This window comes from Sander vitreus, chromosome 4 (genome assembly GCF_031162955.1).
Source record: "Sander vitreus isolate 19-12246 chromosome 4, sanVit1, whole genome shotgun sequence".
NCBI lineage: Eukaryota > Metazoa > Chordata > Actinopteri > Perciformes > Percidae > Sander > Sander vitreus.
Window position 1 is genome coordinate 26514548 of NC_135858.1, and position 24886 is coordinate 26539433.

The window sequence follows — 24886 nt, forward strand, 5'->3', positions numbered from 1 at the left end:
CTGTATCAGGCGCATTTTAGCTCAGTTTGTTATCTGCATGAGTAAAAAACAGTGTTGGTTTATTAACCATGTTAGGCAGACTATAAAACGTTTTTGTCCCGAACATGGCATTTCCTTGTGTCGACGATCCCGTTGATGAAGAAGCTGTATTACTCCGCAGGGAGTTGAACATATATCCGGACATGATATTGAGGCCCTGACTATAGATTCATTTTCATTTCCAGACAATTACCTATTTGAGCGGTATTGTTTTTCTTACCAGTCTATCAGTTATGTAGCCTATAACCTTATCCGTCCTCATATCACTAACGTCACCATGCATGCTCTACATCTCAGCAGATTTTTTGTGTCGCATTATGTTTTTTAGCAAATGTTTTCTTTACAACGTTGTTGGTGCGGAGCATATAAAGTCACTGTACAGAGCCGTCAGAATCTCGAAAGCCTCGCTCTGAAACGTGTTTTAAACGTTTGTGTAGAGTTCCCTGGACACAAACCAGTAAGAGACATTAAAAAGAAATACATGATTGTAAATCATAATTCTGTTAATGAATCAGAATGGGATTAGTAGTAGTTTACTTTTTCGCCCAAAGGATTGCACCTAAATGAAATTATAGGTGTAGCCTACTACCATTCCAGTTTTCACCAGTAATATCATAGGTTACCTGTGATTAAATTTCAAATTAATACACTATATTAGAGCTTACACATTGACTCGAGCAGCATTTTTCTCCCACACCAATTCTCGCTATTTTAAAGCAGCTGCTGTGTTGCTTTTTTAACTAAATACATGTTCAAACTTGCTGTATGTGCGCATGAGTATTTCCGCCAACCAGATGTTTGTGGTTGTTACCATGTTACTGCCTTTTTATTGTGGTGGTGCACACACTTAACTCTGAGTCAACCTACTCCGAGTTGATTGAACCAACTCAAATCAGCTGTTCTGGAACTGAAAACTCAGAGTTTCCCATCTCAGGGCGAGTCAACTCAGACATCAGGGTTAGACTCAGAGTTTGTTAAACCTCCTTCCTGAAACGGGCCCCAGAAACCTTGAGTTACCATGGTGACACATCTGAAATGAACCATGTGCTGTAGTGTGATCATGTGATGTATTGCCTCTGCTGAGCAGGAGCCATGTTGACTCCACAGTCCTACTCCAAGTTGCTATGGTAACTGTTGATTCTACAGTAGCTGACCTTTTTATAGGGTTCATGTTCCCATGGTGATGTTATGTAGAACATTGTTTATTATAGGTCTAGGTTTGAATAGTGTTTTTTTCTGGGACTGGTAAACAAACATCAACAAGCACTCAGCTGGAATACAGCAGGCAGCGCCCATGAGCTTGTTAAGGCCGTGACCTCCTTAAGGTCATGAGCTCGTTAAGGTCATGAGCTCGTTAAGGTCATGAGCTCGTTAAGGCCATGAGCTTGTTAAGGTCATGGCTCTTTAGGGCTTAGCATTCTGCCCCCTTTTTTCAGAGGGGTGGGGGTGGGAGACAGGGGATGTTCAGCAGCAAATCAAAGGTCAACAGCATATGCCACATGAAAGTGGTGTACATCATCAGAAAGCTGGGGACCTGAAAATGAATTGAGATGCAGCACTGTGTGTGTTAAGTTGTTCTAGTCATAAATCAGAAATAAAAATAAATAAATAAGTGTCAAAGGGCTTAGAACTTTACATGTATGATGGAAGTACATGATGGTTATTCCCATTTTCACTAATGTCTCATAAGTGGTTGCAGCTATTTTTGGGTTGATTCTATTGAGTGTTATTTGGTGCTATATTTAACCATTTTTGACCTCTTGAGTTTAATTGATTTTTTGATAAAAATGTCAAAAATACCCCCGAAATACCACATTAAGACACCAAGACCTTGAGGAACACCATAGAAAATTCCATGCTGTGATTTGGTATCACAAACCTTTGACATTTGACGATTTCTATAAGAATTGCATTTTTTGGCGATTGGATGGTGAGCATTTCATGGTTATCAACTTATGTTAAGCGTTTCAATTGTCTGAAAAACTGAAGTGAACTTGCTGAGATTGACCCTCGGAGGGCTGAGGAAGCGCGGCGGATATCACCTACAATGCATTGCAGTTATTAATTTGGTGCAAGAAAATACATTTAAGGTGGCAGCAATGTACAACCAGTAACACTCATATAAACTCATATAACTAATGTCAGTTAATATTTACTTAGATTGTTGTACTGCTCAGTTTGTGTGATTTCTTCTTCCCAACATCTGTAAATGCATGGGGAAAAATGCTGTTTTTGCAAGATATTATAAACCCGTAGCGATAACAGTTATGATCATTCACCATACAGATCACTAACTCATGCAGTTTTGCCAAGCCTCAATGAAATGAGTCTGCAGGTATTTTTATTATTTTATTATGATTTGTAAAAAGGCAGTAATAATAATAATACATTTTATAAATAATATTTGTATAGCACCTTTTATATAAGAAATGCAGCACAAAGTGCTTTACAATGAGGAAATTGCATGACATAAACAGACAGAATGAACAATAACACAGAGATAGAATACCATTATTAATGTAAAATAAGATGGCAAATTAAACACACTTGAAACAGTAGCACTGAGCCTGCCAACTGGCAGTCGATCCATATAGTTTGGGCTCAAGGTGTGCAAGGGCTTCTATTTTAATCTCCCTGCTCCTGCTCCGCCCACTTTCCCTCTGCTCTCCAAGTAGCGTCCGTGGTTGTGATGTATGTTGTATTATTATATTGGATTATATGTTACGTAATACTAAGGGCTGAGAGCAAGTGAACGAGGGAAAGTTGAACTACTAATGAAACACAGCCATAAAATCCATTTTAATTCAGATTTCTTGAAGGGAGAGGTCAAGGGACCCCTTTGAAAATGGCCATGCCAGTTTTACCCTCGATAAGATTTAACCTAACTTTGAGCGTTATTTAGCTCTCTCTACGACAAACTATCATGTCATGGTACCAATGGATACCTTAGATCATCTTGTGATGCCAATATCATATGATATCTTTCTAGGTTTAAAATGGAGCCTACTACAGCCTCAGAAAGAGACAGTATGTCAGCCGGGTTGCTGGCGGGCCGTGGGATCGTCGGAAGAGGTTAAATATGGAGCTTGTTAAGGCCATGAGTTTGTTAATACCCAGAAATGTTTTTTACCTGGTGCTCATTGATCAGGATGTGTTGGTTATACTGAATTCACGAAATGATACATACGGCAGTTTTGTTTGTCAAAGCCTCTATGTTTTTAATAACAAACTGACTTCCAATTAGAGACCAGGTTTTTATTTGGCTGTGGTAGAATCCATTTTAATCAGTTACAATTTTTCAGCCTAAAATTGTAGACACTTGTAGAGATTAAATTGTTGCAATGAGCTGTCTGAGGGTAAGGTAAAGGTAACATTGTTATTGTGGTTCAGCCAACACAGCCGGAGTGTTCCACCTGCGCTCTCCAGACGGGAAGTACAAGATGAACTTCACTCAGGCCGACGCTGCCTGCCGGGCCGAGGGCGCTGTGCTGGCCAACTTTAAACAGCTGGGAGATGCACAGCAGGTAAACCTACCTACTGAAGGGGTTTCCATTGAGACACAGACCAATTAATACACATCATGTATACACAAACAGTATATATCTAAAAGAAAAAAGGTTTGAGATCAAGACCGTTGTGCAGCTACACTCTCCTAAAAAGCTGTGTGAGCGAGAGCAACATGCACCGCCTTTAATTCTTTAATACTTCCCTTTAGTCGTTTTTAGCAAATGTTACTAAATGTTCAGATGTTATTGAATCATTAACTTATTAATACATGAGTATAGATAGATTTCATTTCATTTTATTTATTTATTTAGATAGATAGATATTGTCCCGTGGGGGAAATTGGTTTTCACAGTCTGTTACATGCACATGGGTAATATACACTACATAAAGACAGCTATATACCTGTCTTTACGTAGTGTATATGTACACTATATGTAGTGTAGTGTATACATAGAAAAAGTACATTAACAACAAAAACAACAGATCTTTACAAGGTCAGCAAGATAGTTTCTTCAGCAGTGATATGGCAGAAGGGACAACACTTCTGCCAAAGCGAGTCCTTCTACACCTCAGAGTCCTGTATCTGCGTCCAGATGGCAGCAGTGTGAAGAGTGGATTTAGAGGGTGAATCAGTCTTTTCCCTCTTGAAAAAGACAGCGAAAACGTATTTTTCCTTAAATTAAGTTTAATGAGTTTAGCTTGAAGCAAGGGGTAGACGCCGTAGTTACCTACAGTGTCTGATTTTACCAGTTATAGAACCGCCACAACACCAGACGAATGAATCCACACATTATACATTTTTATTTTCAGCAGTGCATGCTGGTACTTGTGAGAACCATTTATCCTGCTGTCGTCGTTCTTCTCTGGTCCTAACAGCTGGGGATGCATCTGTGCGTGGCCGGCTGGATGGAGGAGGGGAAGGTGGGATACCCGACCCGCTTCCCCTCGGTCAAGTGTGGAGACAACCACGTAGGCCTGGTTATCTACAAAGAACCTGTGGACCAGAGCAGCATGTACGACGCCTACTGCTACAGGCTCAAAGGTACTACAGCAGCACAATCTGTGGGTTCAGGCAGAGGCCGGTCTGTTGTTCTTATCACTGTAGATTTCAGATCCTGAACAGCCTATGTTGCTTTAATTTGTTGTTTAGTTTGCTGCAGCATCACAGAGATCCCTGTGGATTCAGTTTAACGCTCAGTCTCAAACAGGCTGTTTATATTGGCTTTATAATCCAGGGCTGCAACTAATAATTATTTGAATTATTCATTCTGTCACATATGCTTTCAACTAATGCATTCATATTGTACTATATTTTTTTAAATACAACATACCTATAGATGTTGTCAGGGACAGAGGGATAAAGTTCTGGACTTATTTCCATCATGGTTCCAGTTGATGGAGACAAACATTCAATGTCTGCCATTAAGAAAAACTTGAAAATAAGTACTAAACCAAAAACTAAAATATTTAATCAGAATTGGATCATAAAACAAAGAAAAGAAAAATGTGAAAATCCTTACATGTGAGAAGTTGGAACCACAGAATACTTGGTGTTTTGGCTTTATAAACTACTTGAATTATTAAATTATGAATCCATGTCAAAATTGTTGTTGACTAAGTTTCTGTCCACTGGCTAACTGACTGATGTAATTATTTAAAATATGTGGGCCCCTGTGCTGCAATACGCTTCAACAACAGATCAATAAATTACATTTTTGTGAATCAGTGAGTCTAATATCAATTACAGTTTATTCCACTGTAGAAGAAATTCTCCAGAATATTAAAGTCTGATGGATTGAGGGTTGAGTTGAGACCCAAGACTTCAGACCTCAAAACTGAGTGTGAATAATTGTGTGTGTGTGTGTGTGTGTGTGTGTGTGTGTGTGTGTGTGTGTGTGTGTGTGTGTGTGTGTGTGTGTGTGTGTGCAGATGTTTCATGTGTGTGTCCCGCAAGTTACATTGGAAACGGAGACTTCTGTAACGGCGTCCTGACCAGTGTCCTCGCAACATACAGCAACTTCTCCATCTTTTACAAGGTGAGTTTGACAGTAAAGAGATCTTTCTGGTTATTAAAACTAAAGCTTTTTTTAATATCACTTCGAATTTTAAACACATTATGTCATCTCAAGAACATCAAACACTTCTTATAACTCTGCGATCTTTTTATCAGCGAAGAACAGAGAGGCTTTCGTAAGTTTTTAAAAGGCTCTGAGTTGCTCATTAATGAGGCAGGTTTTTTTTTTTAGTTTACAAGATCAAGTGACTGATCTACTTATTTTATATGACATACAGTGTGTTCATAACTGGAGTACAACCCTTTGGTTGCATTAGCTGATCAGCTGTTTCATTTCACCATCAGTGGCTCATTCGTTTGGCTACCAGCTGACCAATAACATCCAATCATATTCTTGCAGATGTACAGCAGTGTCTTAATACCTTGACATTTTTCAATATTACTCTACTGATACACTCTTACCAAAACTACCTCTACATTTTGTATTCTCAAAGAGTAGATCCTTTTCGGGTGGGGGATGTGATAATGAGACAGCGCTGATTAAATATTGAGCGGACTTTGATTTTGCCTGTATCCAAAACGCATGGGTATAAGCTCTCCGTAAAGGTGCGCACCTTTTCTTGTCTAGTTCTTTTTCCGCAAGCCCTTTTTTGTGTGTATGCAATGCCTACGCATGAGGCCCCTGGACTCCCAAAAAACAGATTACCTGACCGTACGAGGTCCACAAACTCTTATCCACCTCTGTGGTCTATCTTTGATCCAGTTGTGTCCTGTGGACCTCAATCAAATAATCTAAAACCTAAACCTAAACCTAAATGCATAATTCAATTTGATGTATTTGTCTGTTATTACAGTTTTAGGATTTTCTAAATATAAGCATGCATCACAGAATGATTGGGTGGGTTTTAAGTTTCGACATGATTGGGTGAATTTTAAGTTTCGATTGTAAATCTAAATAACTTCACTGTCCTCTCTCTCTGTAGTTGTTGTTAGACTATAGCGGCCGGTCCTCAGAGGGCAAAGCGCTTGTTGAATTTATGTCTCACAGGAAGTCTGATGTCACGCTGTTTGTTCCTCACAACGCCGGCTTTGCCCCAAACCAGGTGAAGTACCCTTCAATAATTACTTATTAATTACTAAATGCATTACAAATTACCAAAACTAAGTACTAATTACAAGGATGTTGACTAATGGAAAAATCTAAAAGTAAAAAGAGGCCCTAGGTATGAGCCCTGAGGAACTCCACACATCATGTTGGATCAGTCATAAGCAACGGCAGTAACAACAGAAAATACTAATTTTTACTACTTTTTACTTGCCTAAAAATGTGGCATAGATCATACATTTTTTAAATAATACATATAGTATATTTCACATTTAGTTAATACATATATTAGCCTTTAAGGAACAGTTACAGTAGGTGTTGAAATTAACTGTTTTTATTATTTTCAAATTTGAAATTTCAGCTAAAAACAAAGAACATGGTTTTTTGTTCAAGAATGTGTCGACTATGCTTGGATTTTTGAGAAATAGACACATCAACACAAACACACATATTAACCTTTACTTAATAGTTCCTAATTAAGTTTGTAACCTTTAGAAGTGAATTAGTTCAATCAGAATACCAGCAGGTTCCAACTGACCGACCGAACTGTTAATGAAAAATCTGTTTCTACTGTGTGTGTGTGTGTGTGTGTGTGTGTGTGTGTGTGTGTGTGTGTGTGTGTGTCTTTAGAGTCTGTCTGATAGAGATCTTGAGTATCACATCTCAACCAATCACAGCAGACGACTATTTAAGGATCTAAGACACCAGGGAGTCATCATGTCCAGGCTTGGGTTCAACCTGATTGTTACCCACGGCAACAATGAGGTCAGAAACGCACACATAGTGGCCGGGTTAGCTCAGTTGGTAGAGTGGGCACACATATGTGAAGGTTTCCTCCTCGACACCGAGGCCGCGGGATTGAATCCGACCTGCGGCCCTTTGCTGCATGTCGTTCCCCCTCTCTCTCCCCTTTCATGTCTTCATCTGTCCTGTGAAAATAAAGGCCTAAAAATACCAACTAAAAAGATATTTAAAAAAGAAATACACACACCACTCAGGTCCATGAAAAAACAACAATAAACTAAATGATCAAAGATGTTTATTAATTTTGTGTCTTTGTTATTCTTTTTAATGGTATCTCCTCAGAGCTCTAAGCTAGTGAACCAGCTGCTGCTGTTGGAGTGGGACATTCCTGCTGTAAATGGGATCATCCACGTCATCGAGGCCCCGCTGATAGCACCCCCTGCACCGGTGAGTGATGGTTTAACCCAGAGCTGTTGACAATTAGGTCAACTTCTTCCTTTTATTCTGAACAATCATGTCATCTGCTAGTAGCTAATGCAGTATAGATTCTTTAATGGTGCAGATTCACCAGAATGAGGGAATAAATAAAACAGGGCTCAAGAGGGAAGGCATTATTTAAAAAAAAACTCTTTATGTTTAGCCTTCAGTAGTTGAGTTGCTGCTCAGATTTTAGTTTAATTCTTATGTTCCTGCTCTGACTCTGAACATTTCTCTTAAACAGAAAAATAATTCAATCCTGCTAAAACCTTCCTGCTCTCTGGGAGTGGACTCAAATTTAGTTCTGAAGACAAAACAGAACAATGAGATGAAATTTTTGCTGTATCATGAACTGCTGCAGTTCTGAGCGCAGCCTCCAGGAGGAGCAGTGAAGACCCTTTGCGGTTGATGCTAGGTCGCACTCAATACATGTGTCAACGTCAACACGTGCATTAGTGGTGTGCGATACTGCATACTATCGATACGATACCAAGTAAATGCAGGGCAAGTATCGCCGATACCGATACAATACTGATACTTTTTAGTAATTAAGGTGGCTGCATCATCAAATTGCTAAATTTGAATGAATTTTCATGACCTTTAAGTGGTTTTGTGATTTTTCCTTTGCATTATTAATAAGTTAAAACCCAGGACATTTTCATATGCTTGTATACATTTGTTGTGTTAACACTGTATCTTACAGCCTTTTTTACAAATTATACAGCTTGCCGTTGTTTCATTTTTAGCCTGAAAATCTAGCCACACAGCGCTTCTTTTCCTCTCTGCCATTCTTCTGCTCCGTCTCTGTCCTGCTTGTGTGTGTGTGTGTGTGTGTGCTGCTGGTCGCCGCCGGGCCTGGCTGCTTGCTTGCTTGTTTGCCTGGCGCCGCTGAGTCACGTGACGGTACAACATCAAATCACAAGAGGTGGGAGGAGGAGCAAAGTGTGTCTGCTCTGTGCTGTGACAGCATGTGTGACAGGAGCGGCACTTGAAAGCAGCAGCACTTACACAGGCACAGACAGCCAGGTCACCTCTTTGATGAAACCGCAGCAATGCAAACTGGAGAGAAAATAAAACTAAAGTATTGATCTCATTACACTGGTATTGCTCAATATCGATACCAACGTTGGTATCGATATTATCGATATTTGGATCGATCCGCCCACCACTAACGAGCATACTGTGCAGGCATCAACACTTGGGCTTCAACGCCAGCCAGCAGATGCTACTGCAGTGTTTATATTTTACATGCTCTCTTGGTTGCCGATGTTGTTAATAATTTTGCATTCCCATTGGAACATGTTCGGATGTGTAGTTTTTGGTTTCATTCCACTGCTACATGTAGCTACATGTTAACTTGGTTGCCGATGTTAATTTCTCCCCAATTTCGGATCACATTGCTTCTGGAACATTACCAGTAGTGTTTTGGTTGAGAAGCCTTTATTGGTGATTTGTAACGGTAGAAAGTGCCGCTATAGAGCTCAACAGTGTGGTTCTGGAAGTAAAAATCCCATTCATTTTCTCCAAAACGATTTCGATAATTAGCCATAATGTCTAAACTATCCAAGGTAGATTGACCACAAGCTCCGAGGTTGTGAAACAAAAGTTAGAAGCTAGAAGTCCGTGTGAAATCAACCTTGTATTAAGAAAAACACGTTTTATTCGCGATCTTATGGAGAAATACTACACTACCGATAATCTTAAGCGTAACAGCAACATCTCTGATTGGTGGAACTCACTGTTTCCACGGAAATGTTTACGAATGGCTAAAGCAAGCTTCTACCATTGAAGTCTATGATAGTTTATGTACACAGCCTTGTAACTTTGCTTTCTTTGCCATTTTCAAAATGTTATTTTGCGCCAAATCTAATGTTTTATGGTCACGAATCATCTCGGAGCTGGTTGGCTTGGTTCCAGGCTTAAAACTATTTATGTAAGATACTGAACGGGGAAAAACACTCCCGAAACCAGAGCCGTTAAAAAAGTGGGCGCTCACTGCTCTATACTCGTTATAGTCAGTCTACGAATGCGATCTAGCATTTACCACTGTTCCCTCTCCGGTCTGCAGCGCTTCCTAGATAGAATGTTCTGTCTGTTGTTGCTAGGCAACAGCTACAGCTGTGGGCAGGGAGCAGATGGCTGTGTTTAGTTTCTTTGCACAGTTTTCAGGAAATGAAGATTCAATCAGCTGCGTCACGATTCAACATCACAACTTTGATCAATATTTATTAGGGGTGGGAATCTCTTGGCACCTCACGATTCGATTCCGATTCAGAGGCCAACGATTAGATTCTAAACCGAGTATCGATGCATGATATTTCTATGCGTGATTTTTAAAAATATACATAGAAATCAGATTTTGCTACTCAGTTTGCTAATCACTTCCTAGACAAAGCAGCTAGACAAAGCTTAGATTTTGACATATATTTGTCACACACAAGTTTTAATGAAATGTTTTGTCTGCTGAGGTTTTCGTTTTGTAGTCATTCCGTGCTTAAGCCTTAAACATGCTTGTGAAAATCACCTTCTCTCACAGTAATCTTCCATGTCAGAGGCTCAGTCATGTTTAAAGGTGGAGAATTGGCTTCTTAGAACATGAAACATGAAGTGGCCAGATGTAATGTGATAAAGTAGATGAACAGCCTATATGTGTTTTGCCTAATTATTTTATGTATGTCTTATTAGATCAATCAATTATTTTTCCCACCCCTAATATTTATGATGTGGGACACAAGAAGATGATGAAGGCTATTTTATTCCCCAAAATGACTTAACCCTTAGTGGTCACCTTATTTCCACTCATCCTCGTCCCCTCCACGTATTGACTGTGGACGGAGTCAGTTTAACAAATTTAGATGTGAATGTTCTTTAGGTTTTGAACCTAGACAGTAAAGTTCTAATCAGTTTTTTGAGTCGACTACATAAATGACAAATTGGCGTCTATTTGCGCCCACTCGTTTTTTTCTATTGGCTTAGTAAAAAATCGCGCCCACATTTTGTCTGAAAACATCTTTATAGTTCTGTATCAGAAGCTCCAGTATTTGGATAAGTAACAGTGATGTTGACACAGCTGAAGGCAGAGACCATTACATTATATCACAGGTCACGTGGTGACATCCTGCTGTGATGTCACAGTGGATAGAGAAATAAAAGAGGTTCAGCACAGCGCAAACACACTGTTTGAAAAAAACTATATGGCATAATTAAAGTCCTGGTAAATCCAACATAAATGTGTTCTAAGTCTGTCACACCACAGGAAAATGTGTTATTAACCACCCAGCCAAATCTGAATGATTAAAAAAAACGCCAAGCATATAATATTAGGTTTCGAAATCGTGAACAACTAAGCAGTATTCTCTGAAGGCACTGAGCCAAAGAACGAGCCACAGCCACGGGCCGCTGCCCATCGACACTCTTGTTGCAGCTGTATTAGTTTGCTAGCACATCAGTAGTAGTAGTCGAGGGGCACACAAACGACACTGACGTTCTCGAACATTGTTGTTATATAGTAGGGGTTGTGTTAAGGATGACTTCAGTTTCATCAAACGATGATTTCAGACCGCCCAAAAAAATCCTGGACACAGAAATGGTTAATAATTTTAACTCCACAATTGTGGAGTTCACAGTTTACAGTATTTTCATGTATTCAATAAGTGTTTTCTAACATGTATAATGTGTTGAGAAAGAAATCACAAATTTTGCTTTACCCAGACTTTAAATAATTCAATTACGTATTACACTGCTGTGCATTAGTACAGTCCAAGAATAGTCATTTCCATGTGAGTTTTTGCATTTTGAATTCATTCTATGGGTGACGAGTGGTAAATGAAGTTTTTTGGTGACTCTTTGAAGTGTTTTCTTTGACATCATTGAAACCAACTTTATAGTATAAAATAGTTGTTTCACTGTGAAATCAGCGAAAACGCATTTAGTCCAGTTTGTCGTTCAAACTCGGTTTCAAAGTTGTAAAACTCTTGATGGTTACAGATAAATCACTTGAGAGACTAATTTATTTATTTAAAGCCACAATTTAATTAATTTGAGGAAACAAATTATTAAAAAATATTTAACACATGGCACAAGCTGCTGTTTTATGGTCTCCTCCTTTGAGTGTTATCAGGTTATGACATTTACATAAGGTATGATCTACACAAGGTCACCGATTTTTCATCAACACTGAGAAACCACCAACAGTTTACTGAACAGCCTTCAGTCAGGCAAAAACAAAACAATGTCAAAATATACTCCCAGCATCACAAAAACATCAGCTCAGTGTCAGAAGATTCTCACTTCTCAATCTGGAGAAGTTTGTTAAAGGAGCCTGACCATTTGGTAATTCCAAACAAAACCTTTCTGACCATGTTGAGTCCACCAGGATGGTTTATTTTATTAAATGAAAATCCTGATCAAAACACTGACCTAACTAACTTCAGATTTTTATTTTTTTTACATTAAATCTCATGAGAAAGCTGAAATAAAATGTAAACCTAGGATGAGAAAAAAGTAAAAGACTTTTCCCTGCTCTCCCAAAAGAAGTCAAGTCTTGAGAAGCAACAAGTGTCAGCTGGTTAAAGGGCCCATTATGCTAATTTTCAGGTTCATATTTGTATTTTGTGTATCTACTAGAACATGTTAACATGCTTTAATGAAGAAATAAAAACTTCATTTTTCTCTTACTGCGCATGGCTGCTGCACTGTATTCACCCTCTGTCTGAGACACTCTGTTGGAGGGCCTGTCTCTTTAAAAAAATCTTTTGACTGAACTTTTTTTCAGGCCAAGTCATGAGCTGTTCACATCTACCTATACAGATAGCACCCCTTTTGCGATCGCGCCCTATTGGTTTGTAATGTACAACAAGATGCAAACAGCAAAGTAAAGGGAGTATTGCGAGTGTTCTCTTTTCCTGATGAACAAAACTATATTTCAGTACCTTCCCACGACTAACCATTGCTGTTCTTTTCTACTGCAGCAATCATATTGTAGAAAGGCTTTACCTTACACTCTATTTAATTACTTCAGGCCAAAAATGTTTAAAGGGAGTTTTTGTTTTATTGTTAATATGCAATTCAACACCAAGTCAAATCTATAAAATCAAGTTCGCAAGACTTCACTGTTTTTATTTAAGGGCTACTAATAATGAAACATGTATAACTTTTCAGTGAAAGCTTTTTATATTATTTAAATTCAAACTAGATACTCTAGATAAGATAATATATAATGTAATATAATATGCCAATGTAAATGCCAATTGCTTCAGTGATTGTTTCATCCCGTTCTGCTTATTGTCTAAAGGCTGCTGCAGCGGGTTTGTTTTTTTCTCACCCCGGTGATCGGCACATCTGGGTGATACCGTCAAATGTGCGTTAGCATGTTGGCTGCGTTTCAAACATACCCTACCAAAGGTGGAGCACCGCCGACACTGTCATCGTCTTATACACAACTCTCTCTCCGTTGCTAGCTGTTCAGGAACCGGTGTCGTGCCAAGGTACTTATCCCCGCCAGGATTTGTATCCCCTGGCTGCGGGAGCGCATGTCCACTCAGAGCCTAGTTTAACTGCTGCACTTCGAATTTGCCTCTTAAATGGAACAAATAGCAACGTGGAAGACTCAACGGGGTTTTCCATAGTAACAAGGGTCTCATTTAGCTACATATGTTTGTCTGTTACGTTAAGTGAACAACCTGAGAGAATATGGAGATGTCTGCTCTTTTCTAGCAAAAGTTACAGAGGGGATACACATTATATCAGGCTGTTTTTCACCTGCTTTGTGTATCCCCTCCCCTAACATGCAAAGGGTCTGTCCTGTCATCATGTGTGTTATTTTCTGTCTATACCAGGTCACAATAAACAACCTGATATAATATGGAGATGTAGGCTTTGTGATATATGGTCTGTTTTCTAGCAGAAGTTACAGAGGGGATACACAAAGCAGGTGAAAAACAGCCTGATATAATGTGTATACCCTCTGTATCTTTTGCTGGAAAACAGCAGACATCTCCATATTATCTCAGGTTGTTTGTGATCTGGTAAAGACAGAAAATAGCACACATGACAGGACAGACCCTTTGCATGTTAGGGGAGGTGATACAAAATATCAGGTGAAAAACAGCCTGATATAATGTGTAACCCCTCTAACTTTTGCTAGAAAAAAGCAGACATCTCCATATTATATCAGGCTGTTTATTGTGACCTGGTAAACACAGACAATAACACACATGTGTTAAGGGCTAGTTCTGACCCAGAACGCAGAGAGATCACACAGACAACGCAGAGCAGTTTTAAAAGGTTTAATGAAACATGTATTCAGAGAAACACAGTTGGTTGTGTCAGGGCGGGGAAAACTCCTGGTTGGTCCGAGGTTGAGGCAAGCCGACGGGAAAGAGTCCAGGTGGTTACGGGACACGAGGTGGACAGGCAGAGATGAGTACACAGGTGTTTTCCAAAAGTGGAGACTGAGACTGGATGCATGCAGGCACAGCGGAGGAAGCAGCAAGTCTGAGTGGTAACTATGGAGAGACACAGGGTAAGTATGAGCACAGAATAACAAGGGCAAAAACTAGAGTACTACTGGAACTCAGAGCCAAGTTACCATATGGGTTGTAGATAACGAACTGGCGCTGACAGGGTGATCAGACCGGATTTAAATATTGCTGGGTTGAATCTGGACGATTAGCTGCAGCTGTGAAGATCGGCTGTGCAGGGTTGAAGCGGCCACGCCCCTTGACCTACTTTCCCCCGGGCCGAGCCTCCAGCACTCCAAACGGAAAAACACAGACAAAACACAAACACACAGGGAAAAGACATCCAAAACAGGGCGGAGAGAGAGCTGACCATAACAGGACCCACACCTCAACGGACGCCTCCCGGCGTCCCTCTAGGCCTTGGCTTGTCATGGTGAGCTCGATGGAAGTCCTTTACTAGTTGCCGATCCAAAATAAAACTTCCGGGATATCCATGAACGCTCCTCTGGTCCATAACCCTCCCAGTCGACTAGATACTGGAGCCCTCTCCCCCGCCGCCGAACATCCAAAAGCCTTTGGACAGTGTAGGCTGGGTGGTCGTCAATCATGCGTACAGGAGGTGGAGGATCCGCAGGCGGGCACAGAGGACTGGATGAGACGGGTTTAAGTTGTGACACATGGAAGGTGGGATGACACCTCATCGTCCGTGGCAACTTTAACCGCACAGCAGAGGGATTGATAATCGAATCAATAATGAATGGACCCAGAAACTGAGGTGCCAACTTGCGTGATTCATTCATTCCGCAGGGGAATGTTCCTGGAGGAAAGCCACACCTGTTGTCCAGGCTGGTACTGGGGAGCTGGGGTCCTGCGCCGATCTGCCGAACTCTTGTTCTGTTCCGTGGTCCTGAGCAACGCCTCACGCCAAACCTGATGGCAGCGACGTAAGTTCTCCTGAACTGAGGGGACAACCAATTCCTTTTCTTGATCTGGAAACAGAGGAGGTTGATACCCCAGCGACGCCTCGAACGGGGATAGGCCGGTAGCAGGGAAGATGTTTAGCCCACGAAGATGGATGCTGAGCCGCCACGCAACGAAGAGACGCCTCCAGGTCCTGGCTCTCTCAGTCTGGCCGTTAGATTGCGGGTGGAATCCTGAGGAGAGGCTCACAGTCGTGCCAAGAGCAGAACAAAAATCTTTCCAAACTTGAGAAATGAACTGTGGTGAATGTCCACAGGTATTCCATAGGGACGGAATACATGTAAGACTAAGAGGTCCGCTGCCTCACTGGCAGTCGGTAATGCTACATAGTGAGCAGATTTAGAGAATCTGTCCACAATGGTGAGTATTGTATCATTACCTTCAGACACAGGGAGACCAGTGACAAAGTCCAGGGCGATGTGGGAGCAGGGATGACTTGGAACCGGCAGAGGCTGCAGTAAACCCGAGGGAGACTGGTGGGAGGCTTTTCCTCGGGCACAGGTGGTACATGCTGCCACGTAAGCTTCAGCTGACGGCCACCAAAAATGTCTTTTGAGCAACGTTAGGCTACGTTGCATCCCTGGATGACAGGCGAAACAGGAATAATGGACCCACTGCAGCACTTCAGACTGCACAGACACAGGGACATAGAGCCGGCCACGTGGTCCATCTGCTGGTCCAGGGTCGGATTCTTGGGCCGACTTGACGAGGGATTCGATTTCCCAACGGACTGCGGCCATGACGCAGGTAGATGCAGGATGGACTCAGGCTCACTGGACTCTTCAGAGACGGAGAACTGGTGGGACAAAGCATCAGGTTTTACATTGCGAGAGCCAGGACGGTAAGCAAGAGTAGAGTTAAACCTGCCGAAGAATATGGACCATCTGGCTTGGCGGGAGTTCAGTCTTTTAGAGGACTGGATAAAGGCCAGGTTTTTGTGGTCGGTCCATACCACAAAAGGCTGCTCCGCCCTGTTCAGCCAATGTCTCCATTCCTCCAACGCCAGTTTCACAGCCAGCAACTCCCGGTTTCCCACGTCGTAGTGTCTCTCAGCTGGTGACAACTTTTTGGAGAAAAAGGCACAAGGATAGAGTTTTTGGTCCGTGGGGAAGCGCTGAGAGAGAACAGCTCCAACACCTGAATCTGACGCATCCACTTCCACAATAAATGGCAACGATGTGTCGGGGTGAATGAGCACTGGGGAGGTGGAAAACAGTTCTTTCAGGGTACTCATGGCTTGGTCAGCTTCAGGAGACCACAAGAATGGGACTTTAGGGGAATTGAGTTTGGCAAGGGGAGCAACTACCCGACTAAAACCCTGGATAAATCTCCTGTAGAAATTAGCAAAACCCAGGAAACGCAATTGTTTGAGTCTGGGGTATGGGCCATTCAGTTACTGCTTTAATTTTTTCAGGGTCTGCAGAAACCTGTCCCCTCTCTATGATGAACCCCAGGAAGGGAACTGACTCACGGTGGAATGCACACTTTTCTGCTTTCACAAAAAGCTTGTTCTTCAAGAGGCGTTTAAGGACTAGACGGACGTGGGAGACATGTTCCTCAGGGGACTTAGAAAAAAATCTGAATGTCGTCCAGGTAGACGAAATCAAAACAATTTAACATGTCTCTCAAAGCATCATTCACCATAGTTTGGAATACTGCTGGTGCATTGGTGAGTCCAAAAGGCATTACCAGGTATTCGAAGTGTCCCAGCGGTGTATTGAAGGCCGTTTTCCACTCATCTCCTTGCCGAATCCTGACTAGATGGTAGGCATTGCACAAGTCCAGTTTCGAGAAAACTGTGGCACCCTGAAGAGGTTCAAAAGCAGAGTTTGAGTGGCAAGGGGTATTTATTTTTTACTGTAATGTTCAGACCGCGAAAATCAATACAGGGGCGTAGTGTCTTGTCCTTCTTGTCCATAAAGAAGAACCCCGCCCCCACAGGAGACGTTGATGGGCGAATAATACCTGCAGCCAGTGAATCACCGATATATTTCTCCATCGCCTCTTTCAGGTCTGGACAGGTTGTAGAGTCGGGTTGGAGGCAGGGGGGCTCCTGGAAACAACTCAATTGCACAGTCATAGGGTATATGGGGTGGCAGAGATAATGCTTTTTCCTTGCTAAATACTTCAGCTAGATCCAGATATTCCTTGGGGACCGATGACAAATCAGGCAGTTTCTCAGATGCAGTTGGGGTTTTCACTTTGGGAGGAATAGCTGAACCGAGACAAGTGGAATGACAGAAACTGCTCCAACTGTTGATAGTTTTGTGTTGCCAATCTATTTGAGGATTGTGTAGACTAAGCCAGGGAAAACCGAGAATGAGAGGGAAGAAGGATGCTGACACTACTTTGAAGGTAATTTCCTCGGCATTTGTTCAGTTCCCCTGAGAATGGCTCCGGTGGTGTTACTGGGGGTTCCCGGGTGAATGAAGCGGAGTCCATGGCTGAGGAAGCAGACTGAGAGGGAGGAGTAGAGAGGTGGAACACTAGGTGCACTGGGACGAGACAGAGTAGCAATTTTAGCAGACAGCTGAGTCACTTGATTGAATAAGTGCTGGTTGGTTTCCAGTAATTTGTGGATTAACTGGTCGTGTTGCCCTAACAAAGCTCCTTGATTTTTAATGGCTCTAAAGATGCCGTCTTCGTCTGCTACATGTGAAATCTCTGCAGGGTCCATGGCCAGTTCGTTCTGTTAAGGGCTAGTTCTGACCCAGAACGCAGAGAGATCACACAGACAACGCAGAGCAGTTTTAAAAGGTTTAATGAAACAACGTGTACTCAGAGAAACACAGCTGGTTGTGTCAGGGTGGGGAAAACTCCTGGCTGGTCCGAGGTTGAGGCGAGCCGACGGGGAAGAGTCCAGGTGGTTACGGGACACGAGGTGGACAGGCAGAGATGAGCACACAGGTGTTTTCCCAAAGTGGAGACTGAGACTGGACGGTGAGGCTGGAAGCATGCAGGCACAGCGGAGGAAGCAGCAGGTCTGAGCGGGAACTACGGAGAGACACAAGGTAAGTATGAGCACAGAATAACAAGGGCAAAAACTAGAGTACTACTGGAACTCAGAGCCAAGTTACCATATGGGTTGTAGATAACGAACTGGCGCTGATGGGGTGTTCAGCCCGGATTTAAATATTGCTGGGTTGAATCTGGATGATTAGCTGCAGCTGTGAAGATCGGCTGTGCAGGGTTGAAGCGGCCACGCCCCTTGACCTACTTTCTCCCGGGCCGAGCATCCAGCACTCCAAACGGAAAAACACAGACAAAACACAAACAAACACAGACACACAGGGAAAAGACATCCAAAACAGGGCGGAAAGAGAGCTGACCATAACAACATGAGGACAGGACAGACCCTTTGCATGTTAGGGGAGGGGATACACAAAATATCAGGTGAAAAAACGGCCTGATACTTTGTGTATACCCTCTGTAACTTATGTGGTAGACAGGTGAACAAAGCGGTTAATTGAAAAGCCATATTAAACTAAATTAAATTAAAACAGAAATCACGTTAGAGGGCAAGGAGGGATGGGTTAGCAAAGACGATGAAAAAATTATTCATAAACCTGCATGACTCACATAGATAGGCCTATCAGTCAGCCTACGTAGCTGGTGCATGTCAATATGGAACTTTGGGAAACACTGTTGATTAATCCACAATAATAAACGACGCATTAAACAATTCACATTCCAATGACACAACCTGTAGGGGCACCGAAGCTCCGCTCTGAGTGCGCATTCGCTCCCGCGGCCAGGGGATACAAATCCTGGCGGGGATAAGTACCTTGGCACGACGCCGACAGGCGGGTCTTCCAGCTCCACCGATTCATTAGCGCTTAACTGACTGGCATGCATTTTTAAAGGTTAGAACTGAGCTGGGGAAAAAAGGCCTTTAAGTTTGCTGCTCCCTCTGCCTGGAACAAGTTACAGAAATCCATGAAACTTACTGAGCTGGTCTCATTGGTCGCTTTTAAGAGGATGATGATTGACTTGGAGGCAGCCACATCTGGCTGCAGATGTATTGCCTGATGTGTTTAGGATTGTGGTTGACTTTGAAAGATTTGCTGTGTCAGTTGTCTTATGTTTTTTTGGTGTTTTTGCGTATTTTGTGTTTGTATGTACTGTATGTGTGGTTGTACTGCTGCCTGTCTTGGCCAGGACGCTCTTGAAAAAGAGATTTTTAATCTCAATGAGTCTCTTCCTGGTTAAATAAAGGTAAAATAAAAAAAATAAAAATGCCAATCCGCTTGTTGTGCTAACCTTTGCCACGTTGCTCTCAGCCTCGTCCGCCAGCTGGTCCGCATCTCTGACCAGACCTTCAGACACTTGCCTATTCTAACCAACGAGCTAACGTTAGCTTGTTAGTAGCACGCTGTGAGACATTTTATTTTCTTTCCTGACAACTGGTTGATTTGCGCCAGCGCTTTCTCACCATGTCAACGGATTTAAGATAAAACACCATGTTGCGCCGTTATTATTGTTATAGCCTAGCTAAATCCATGTGTTGCGCACCCCGCACTCACAATCGATCATACCCCAAAAGGTTGAACAGATTGGCCTACCTTATCAGCTGTCTTGATTGTGTCACTATAATCCAAAAACTTTTAGACCGTTCTTTAGTCCTCCAGACGTGTGTTTTTTAAGCAAACGAGCTAATGAGACAAGTGTGTAGCTAGCTGTAGCTAGGCTACAGCATAAACAAAGCGAAAGTCATGGCTGACGCATCTTCTTGAGCTGTCACTGATTGAGACACAGGAAGTTCTCAAAAACACTATTAGGTCTATAAACATTAAACATCACAAAATTCACATTCATTCAACAGACCTAATATTTGTAGTTGCCTTACAAAAAGAAAAAGAAAGTGATACAGTACTTTCAAATACTATTGAATAATAAACTCTATTGTTTTAAACATGTTATACGAAAAAGTATCAAAGTGTTGATACTCAAAGTATTGATACTTTTGACAACCTTTGTACAAATATGTGTCTAAAGCCCTTGAAGTGTCAGTGGACACACTAAATATCTGCGCAAAAACAAACTTGCTCACTTTAGTAACGCTGCTGGAAAGAATTCTAGGGGAAACTATGCACTCTTGTTTCTTTTTTTGTTGGTTCTTTGCAATGCTGGAAGTTCAGTTGACACATCTCTTCCAGTTGTTGCTACTATTGTATTAACAAAAGATGCTGCTTTTTCTGGGCACTTTTACTATTATAAGGTGAGAAACCAGATCTGGAGATTCAAACCCTGTTTCTCCCACTGTGAGAAATGAAAGGCCAGTTCTGGATCTGGAATATCTGTGAGGCACTCACCCCCATGTCCGCTAGTTGTCCAGTGGAATTCAAAAACAAAACAGGGTTGTAATCACTACATAGGCCTATGTTATAAAATGAAATAAAAAATAATCAAAATAATTCAAAGTACAGTAAGTCACAAGAAATGTAAAAAAAGTTTGTATCGTGTTATTTATTGCCATTACTTTAAACAAATCACAATTGTCTTGGGCAGCTCTAAGTGCCGGATGGAGCAAAAATGCCTTGGAAGGAACTTGTTTTGGTGGAACATGTACATTCAAAGGTTGTTTTAGTCGTGCAACAGAAAAGTCAGATTGGACAGATAGTCTAGCTAGCTGTCTGGATTTACCCTGCAGAGATCTGAGGAGCAGTTAACCATAGTCCTCAGAAATCCACCGGAGTTTAGAATGCTGACACAAAGAAAGCGGAAGGAAACGGACATCCGGCCGAAATAAGGGACATCCAGCGGAATTTCTGGCGGCACCTCTCACAAAGCGATCCTTCTCCTCTCCTCTCTACAGAACGTCTCTCTCTCTCTTTCCCAGTGTGAGAGAGAGAGAGAGAGTCTGTGTGTGTGTGTGTGTGTGTGTGTGCGTGCGTGCGTGCACAAGTCGGAATCTCTCTCTTTGTGTCTGATCGCGTGTCTCGCTGTAGAAACAGCTGAGAAGTCAAGACAGCCAAAAATCACCATTAACCTGTGTGTTTTATTTTGAATTAGAATTTTCACTGTTGGTGAATTCTTAAAAAAACAATACACCACAAAATGTTGCGTTAAAATGCATTGTAACTTGTGTTACTGAGATTGTAACGAGTATAATATTACCGAAATGTAATTAGTAATGTGTGGAATGAAGGAATACATTACTGTAATTGCGTTACTTTTGTAACACGTTACTCCCAACACTGAAGACGGATAGACAAAAGGTTCTTCCTGCTGTGTAACAAAAGAAGCTCCCCCCCCTCTGAGCTTAGGAGAGCAGACAGACATGATTTAATTCCCATGAAGAAGCTAATTTTTTACTGCTCAAGTGGAATCAGTATGAAATAGAAGGATATTGATTGGCTTGCAATTTTCCTGTCTAACTCAGCTGCAGCGTACATTGTAAATACATCAAAACATAAAAGTACATTGATATCAAAGATCAGCATTGTTTTAACTTTTTTTAAACTCAACAGTGTCGAGATCAAAATAGCTGCGCTTCGCGGCTATTTGCAGCGCTTCAGCGCACGGTGTGTTCCTGGCGTTAGGAATGACACTTTTAGAAAGCTACTGGTTCCACGGCAACTAGTTTTACCTCGCAAGTTTCTTGGGAATTACGCATCACCATCATTGACTTACGTGGATATGTGAAGTGTTGGTGGCCATCTTTTTTTTCTCCATATCTTGCTAACAGGTTCTTCCTGTGATGAAAAACAGAGTCAGTCATCAGGAGGTTCAGTCCTGTTTGTCTTCTCATTGGATCTTTAACATTAATTATTCATTTTAATTGGTTGACTTTTCATCTTCCTTTTGGCTGGGGAAATAAAACTGAGTCATGTCTCCATGGCCACAGAAAAAGAGTCATATAGTATGCCATAAAAATGTCATAGTGTAGAACATCATTAAGAAAGTCATAAAAACCTGGAACAGAGAGTCATGTCTCCATGGCGACAGCGCAGCAAAGTGTCGCTTTTGCCATTGTAATTAGAGCTGGACAGTGCACTATGTGTGTGTGTGTGTGTGTGTGTGTGTGTGTGTGTGTGTGTGTGTGTGTGTGTGTGTGTGTGTGAGTGTGAGCAGACATCTAATGTTGAGCATTAAAGGTTTAATGTGATGCCCTCGTATATGTAGTAATTCTTGTGTGTGTTTGTCATAATCTGTCATCTCCAGATCTCCCATCACGCCCACTCAAGCGGCACAGTGTCGGCCATCTTGGTGTCGGTGTTGCTGGCGTGTGTGTTGGCTGCACTCGGCTATTATGTCTTTAAACACAAGAACGACGCCTTCCGCTTCCACTACTTCAGGGTGAGACACACACGCGCGCACACACACACACACACACACACACACACACACACACACACACACACAGAGCAGGTTAAAACTAAATACTGGACTAAATAGGGTTTGAATGTGAAACTGTAAAAACTGTATTTATTACACATTTTTTCAATAGCATTTTTAATTTTAAATAATTAAAAATGATAGTTGTTGGGAGTTCCGGTTAGGTGAACAATGGTGTAGGCAGCAAACCGGAAGAGCTCTGTCACCAATCACTTTCTAACCAGAATCGCGTAACACCCAGCTTGACATGGTCGGAAACAGAGGTCAAAAACTTGACGGTAACCCAGCTGACGATAACCCAGCTCAGAATGACAGCGATATTTCAGTGTCTCTGCCCGGCATGGAACAACACAAATTGCTTCCAACCATGCAGCCATTGCCAGACATGACCAGACAATTCAAGCCATTGAAACGTTGATGAACGACTTCGAGTGGAGAATAACTACGCTGGAATCTACAGTCAGCAGCCTTGTCAAAGAAAACAAACAACTAAAGCTGAAGTCCGAGGACCTCGAGAATAGATCCAGGAGGTGTAACATCCGTATTACGGGCATACCGGAGTGAGCTGAGGGCACTCTTCGGGACTGACGCCTTTCCCAGAGCCTTGACCGTGGACAGAGGAGCCTGTATACACCACTTCCAGATGAAGCAGAGGATAATGCAGCTTGCACGAGAAAAATCACCATTGTCATTGTCAAGAGGCTCGGAGATCCACATCTATGCCGACTACAGCGCTGAAGTAGCCAAAAAGAGAACCACCTTCACTCCTGTCAAAGTACAATTGAGGGCCGCACTCGTGGGAAAAAGTATGCGGCTTCGCCATCCAAACGAAGACGCAAGGTTTTTGAATTTTTTTCACCCTGGGACCAGGTTTCAGGTTTTACACCAAAAAGCGTTTTCGTGTGGATGGCCCCTAAGACAGGCTTCAATATCTTTGCTGGCAAAAAAGGATATAGACCTACTCCTCCCCCCTTGCAGCTGTGATCTCTAACGGTACCCGATCTGACTACTTCCCCCTAGGCTGAGGGACAAGACAGGGGTGTCCACTCACCCTCCTCCTGTTTGCCCTAGCGATTGAACCCCTAGCCGGTGCACTGCAAGGTCTCTCTTTATGCGGAAGATTTGTTATTATATGTTTTTGATCCAGCTCAATCACTCCCCTGCATTTCGAAGATTTTAAGCCAATTTGGCAGCATTTCGGGGTATGAGCTAAATTTGCAAAAGAGCAAGCTTTTTCCTCTGAACCATGAAGCAATAGCCCTTCCCTCCTGCATCTGTGTAAACAGGATATGAATCGCTGGGCTTCTTTACCATTGTCCTTGGTGGGGCGTCTTAATTTGATTAAAATGATTGTATTGCCAAAGTTTCTATATGTTTCTTTAAAACATCCCAATCCTCATTGAAAAAATCTTTTTTTAAAACACTTGATGGAATTATCATACCTTTCATATGGGGGAACAAACCTAGTCGAATTGGCACGACTCAGCTTCAAAGGTCAAAACACTCAGGAGGCCTGGCTTTGCCTAACTTCCTTTTCCACTACTGGTCATGTAATATTCAGAAACTACTCCACTGGTTTGAAGACAAACCAATCGCTGAAAAGCCTGACTTGGTGCATGCTGACACGATCTGGGCTCAGTGGTCTGTGCAACTCTGCCCCTTCTTAGCAAAAACTTGAGTTCAAACATCATAGTTAACCACTCGATACGCATATGGGCTCAATTTAGGAAACAGTTTGGGCTGCAAGGAACCTCTATCCTATCCCTTATGAGGTCTAATCTCATTTCCCCCCTCCTGCATGGACCCTGCATTCTTGCCATGGTTCAACAAAGGGATTAGAGAAATTCATATACATACCATCGTATACATATAAGGTACATTTGCAAGTTTTTCCCAGTTATCTGAACTTTATGACTTGCCTAAGAACCATTTTTTCCATTATTTGCAGGTCAGGAGCTTTACAAAAAAGACATTTGGTTCATTCCCAGATAAACACATCCAATCACATATTGATAATATCCTTGTGTTGAAACTAATCAGTAAATGATTGATCTCTTGGATTGATGATCTCATCGACAATATCAGCCCATACCCCACTGAACATTTAAAAGAAGCCTGGGACTCCGATCTTAGAGTAGTTTTAACAGATTATTTACCTTTTTTTCTCCCTTTCCTTCTTTGTTGTTTTTCTGTGTCATATACATATATTGTGTTCATTTA

General features: G+C 41.9%; 1 protein-coding gene across 2 annotated transcripts in view; it reads left to right on the plus strand.

The window, feature by feature from the left end:
• stab1 (stabilin 1) overlaps positions 1 to 24886 on the plus strand; it is a 108592-nt gene that overhangs the window by 77706 nt on the left and 6000 nt on the right. Inside the window, exons 62-68 of one of the 2 annotated variants that reach the window (XM_078249220.1) lie at positions 3430 to 3563; positions 4423 to 4588; positions 5476 to 5582; positions 6544 to 6663; positions 7296 to 7430; positions 7752 to 7856; positions 22493 to 22627. In XM_078249220.1, the coding sequence (XP_078105346.1) occupies positions 3430 to 3563; positions 4423 to 4588; positions 5476 to 5582; positions 6544 to 6663; positions 7296 to 7430; positions 7752 to 7856; positions 22493 to 22627 (902 nt within the window). Of the gene's footprint in view, positions 1 to 3429; positions 3564 to 4356; positions 4589 to 5475; positions 5583 to 6543; positions 6664 to 7295; positions 7431 to 7751; positions 7857 to 22492; positions 22628 to 24886 lie in introns of those variants that run through there. The other variant, XM_078249221.1, reaches the window with a different exon arrangement.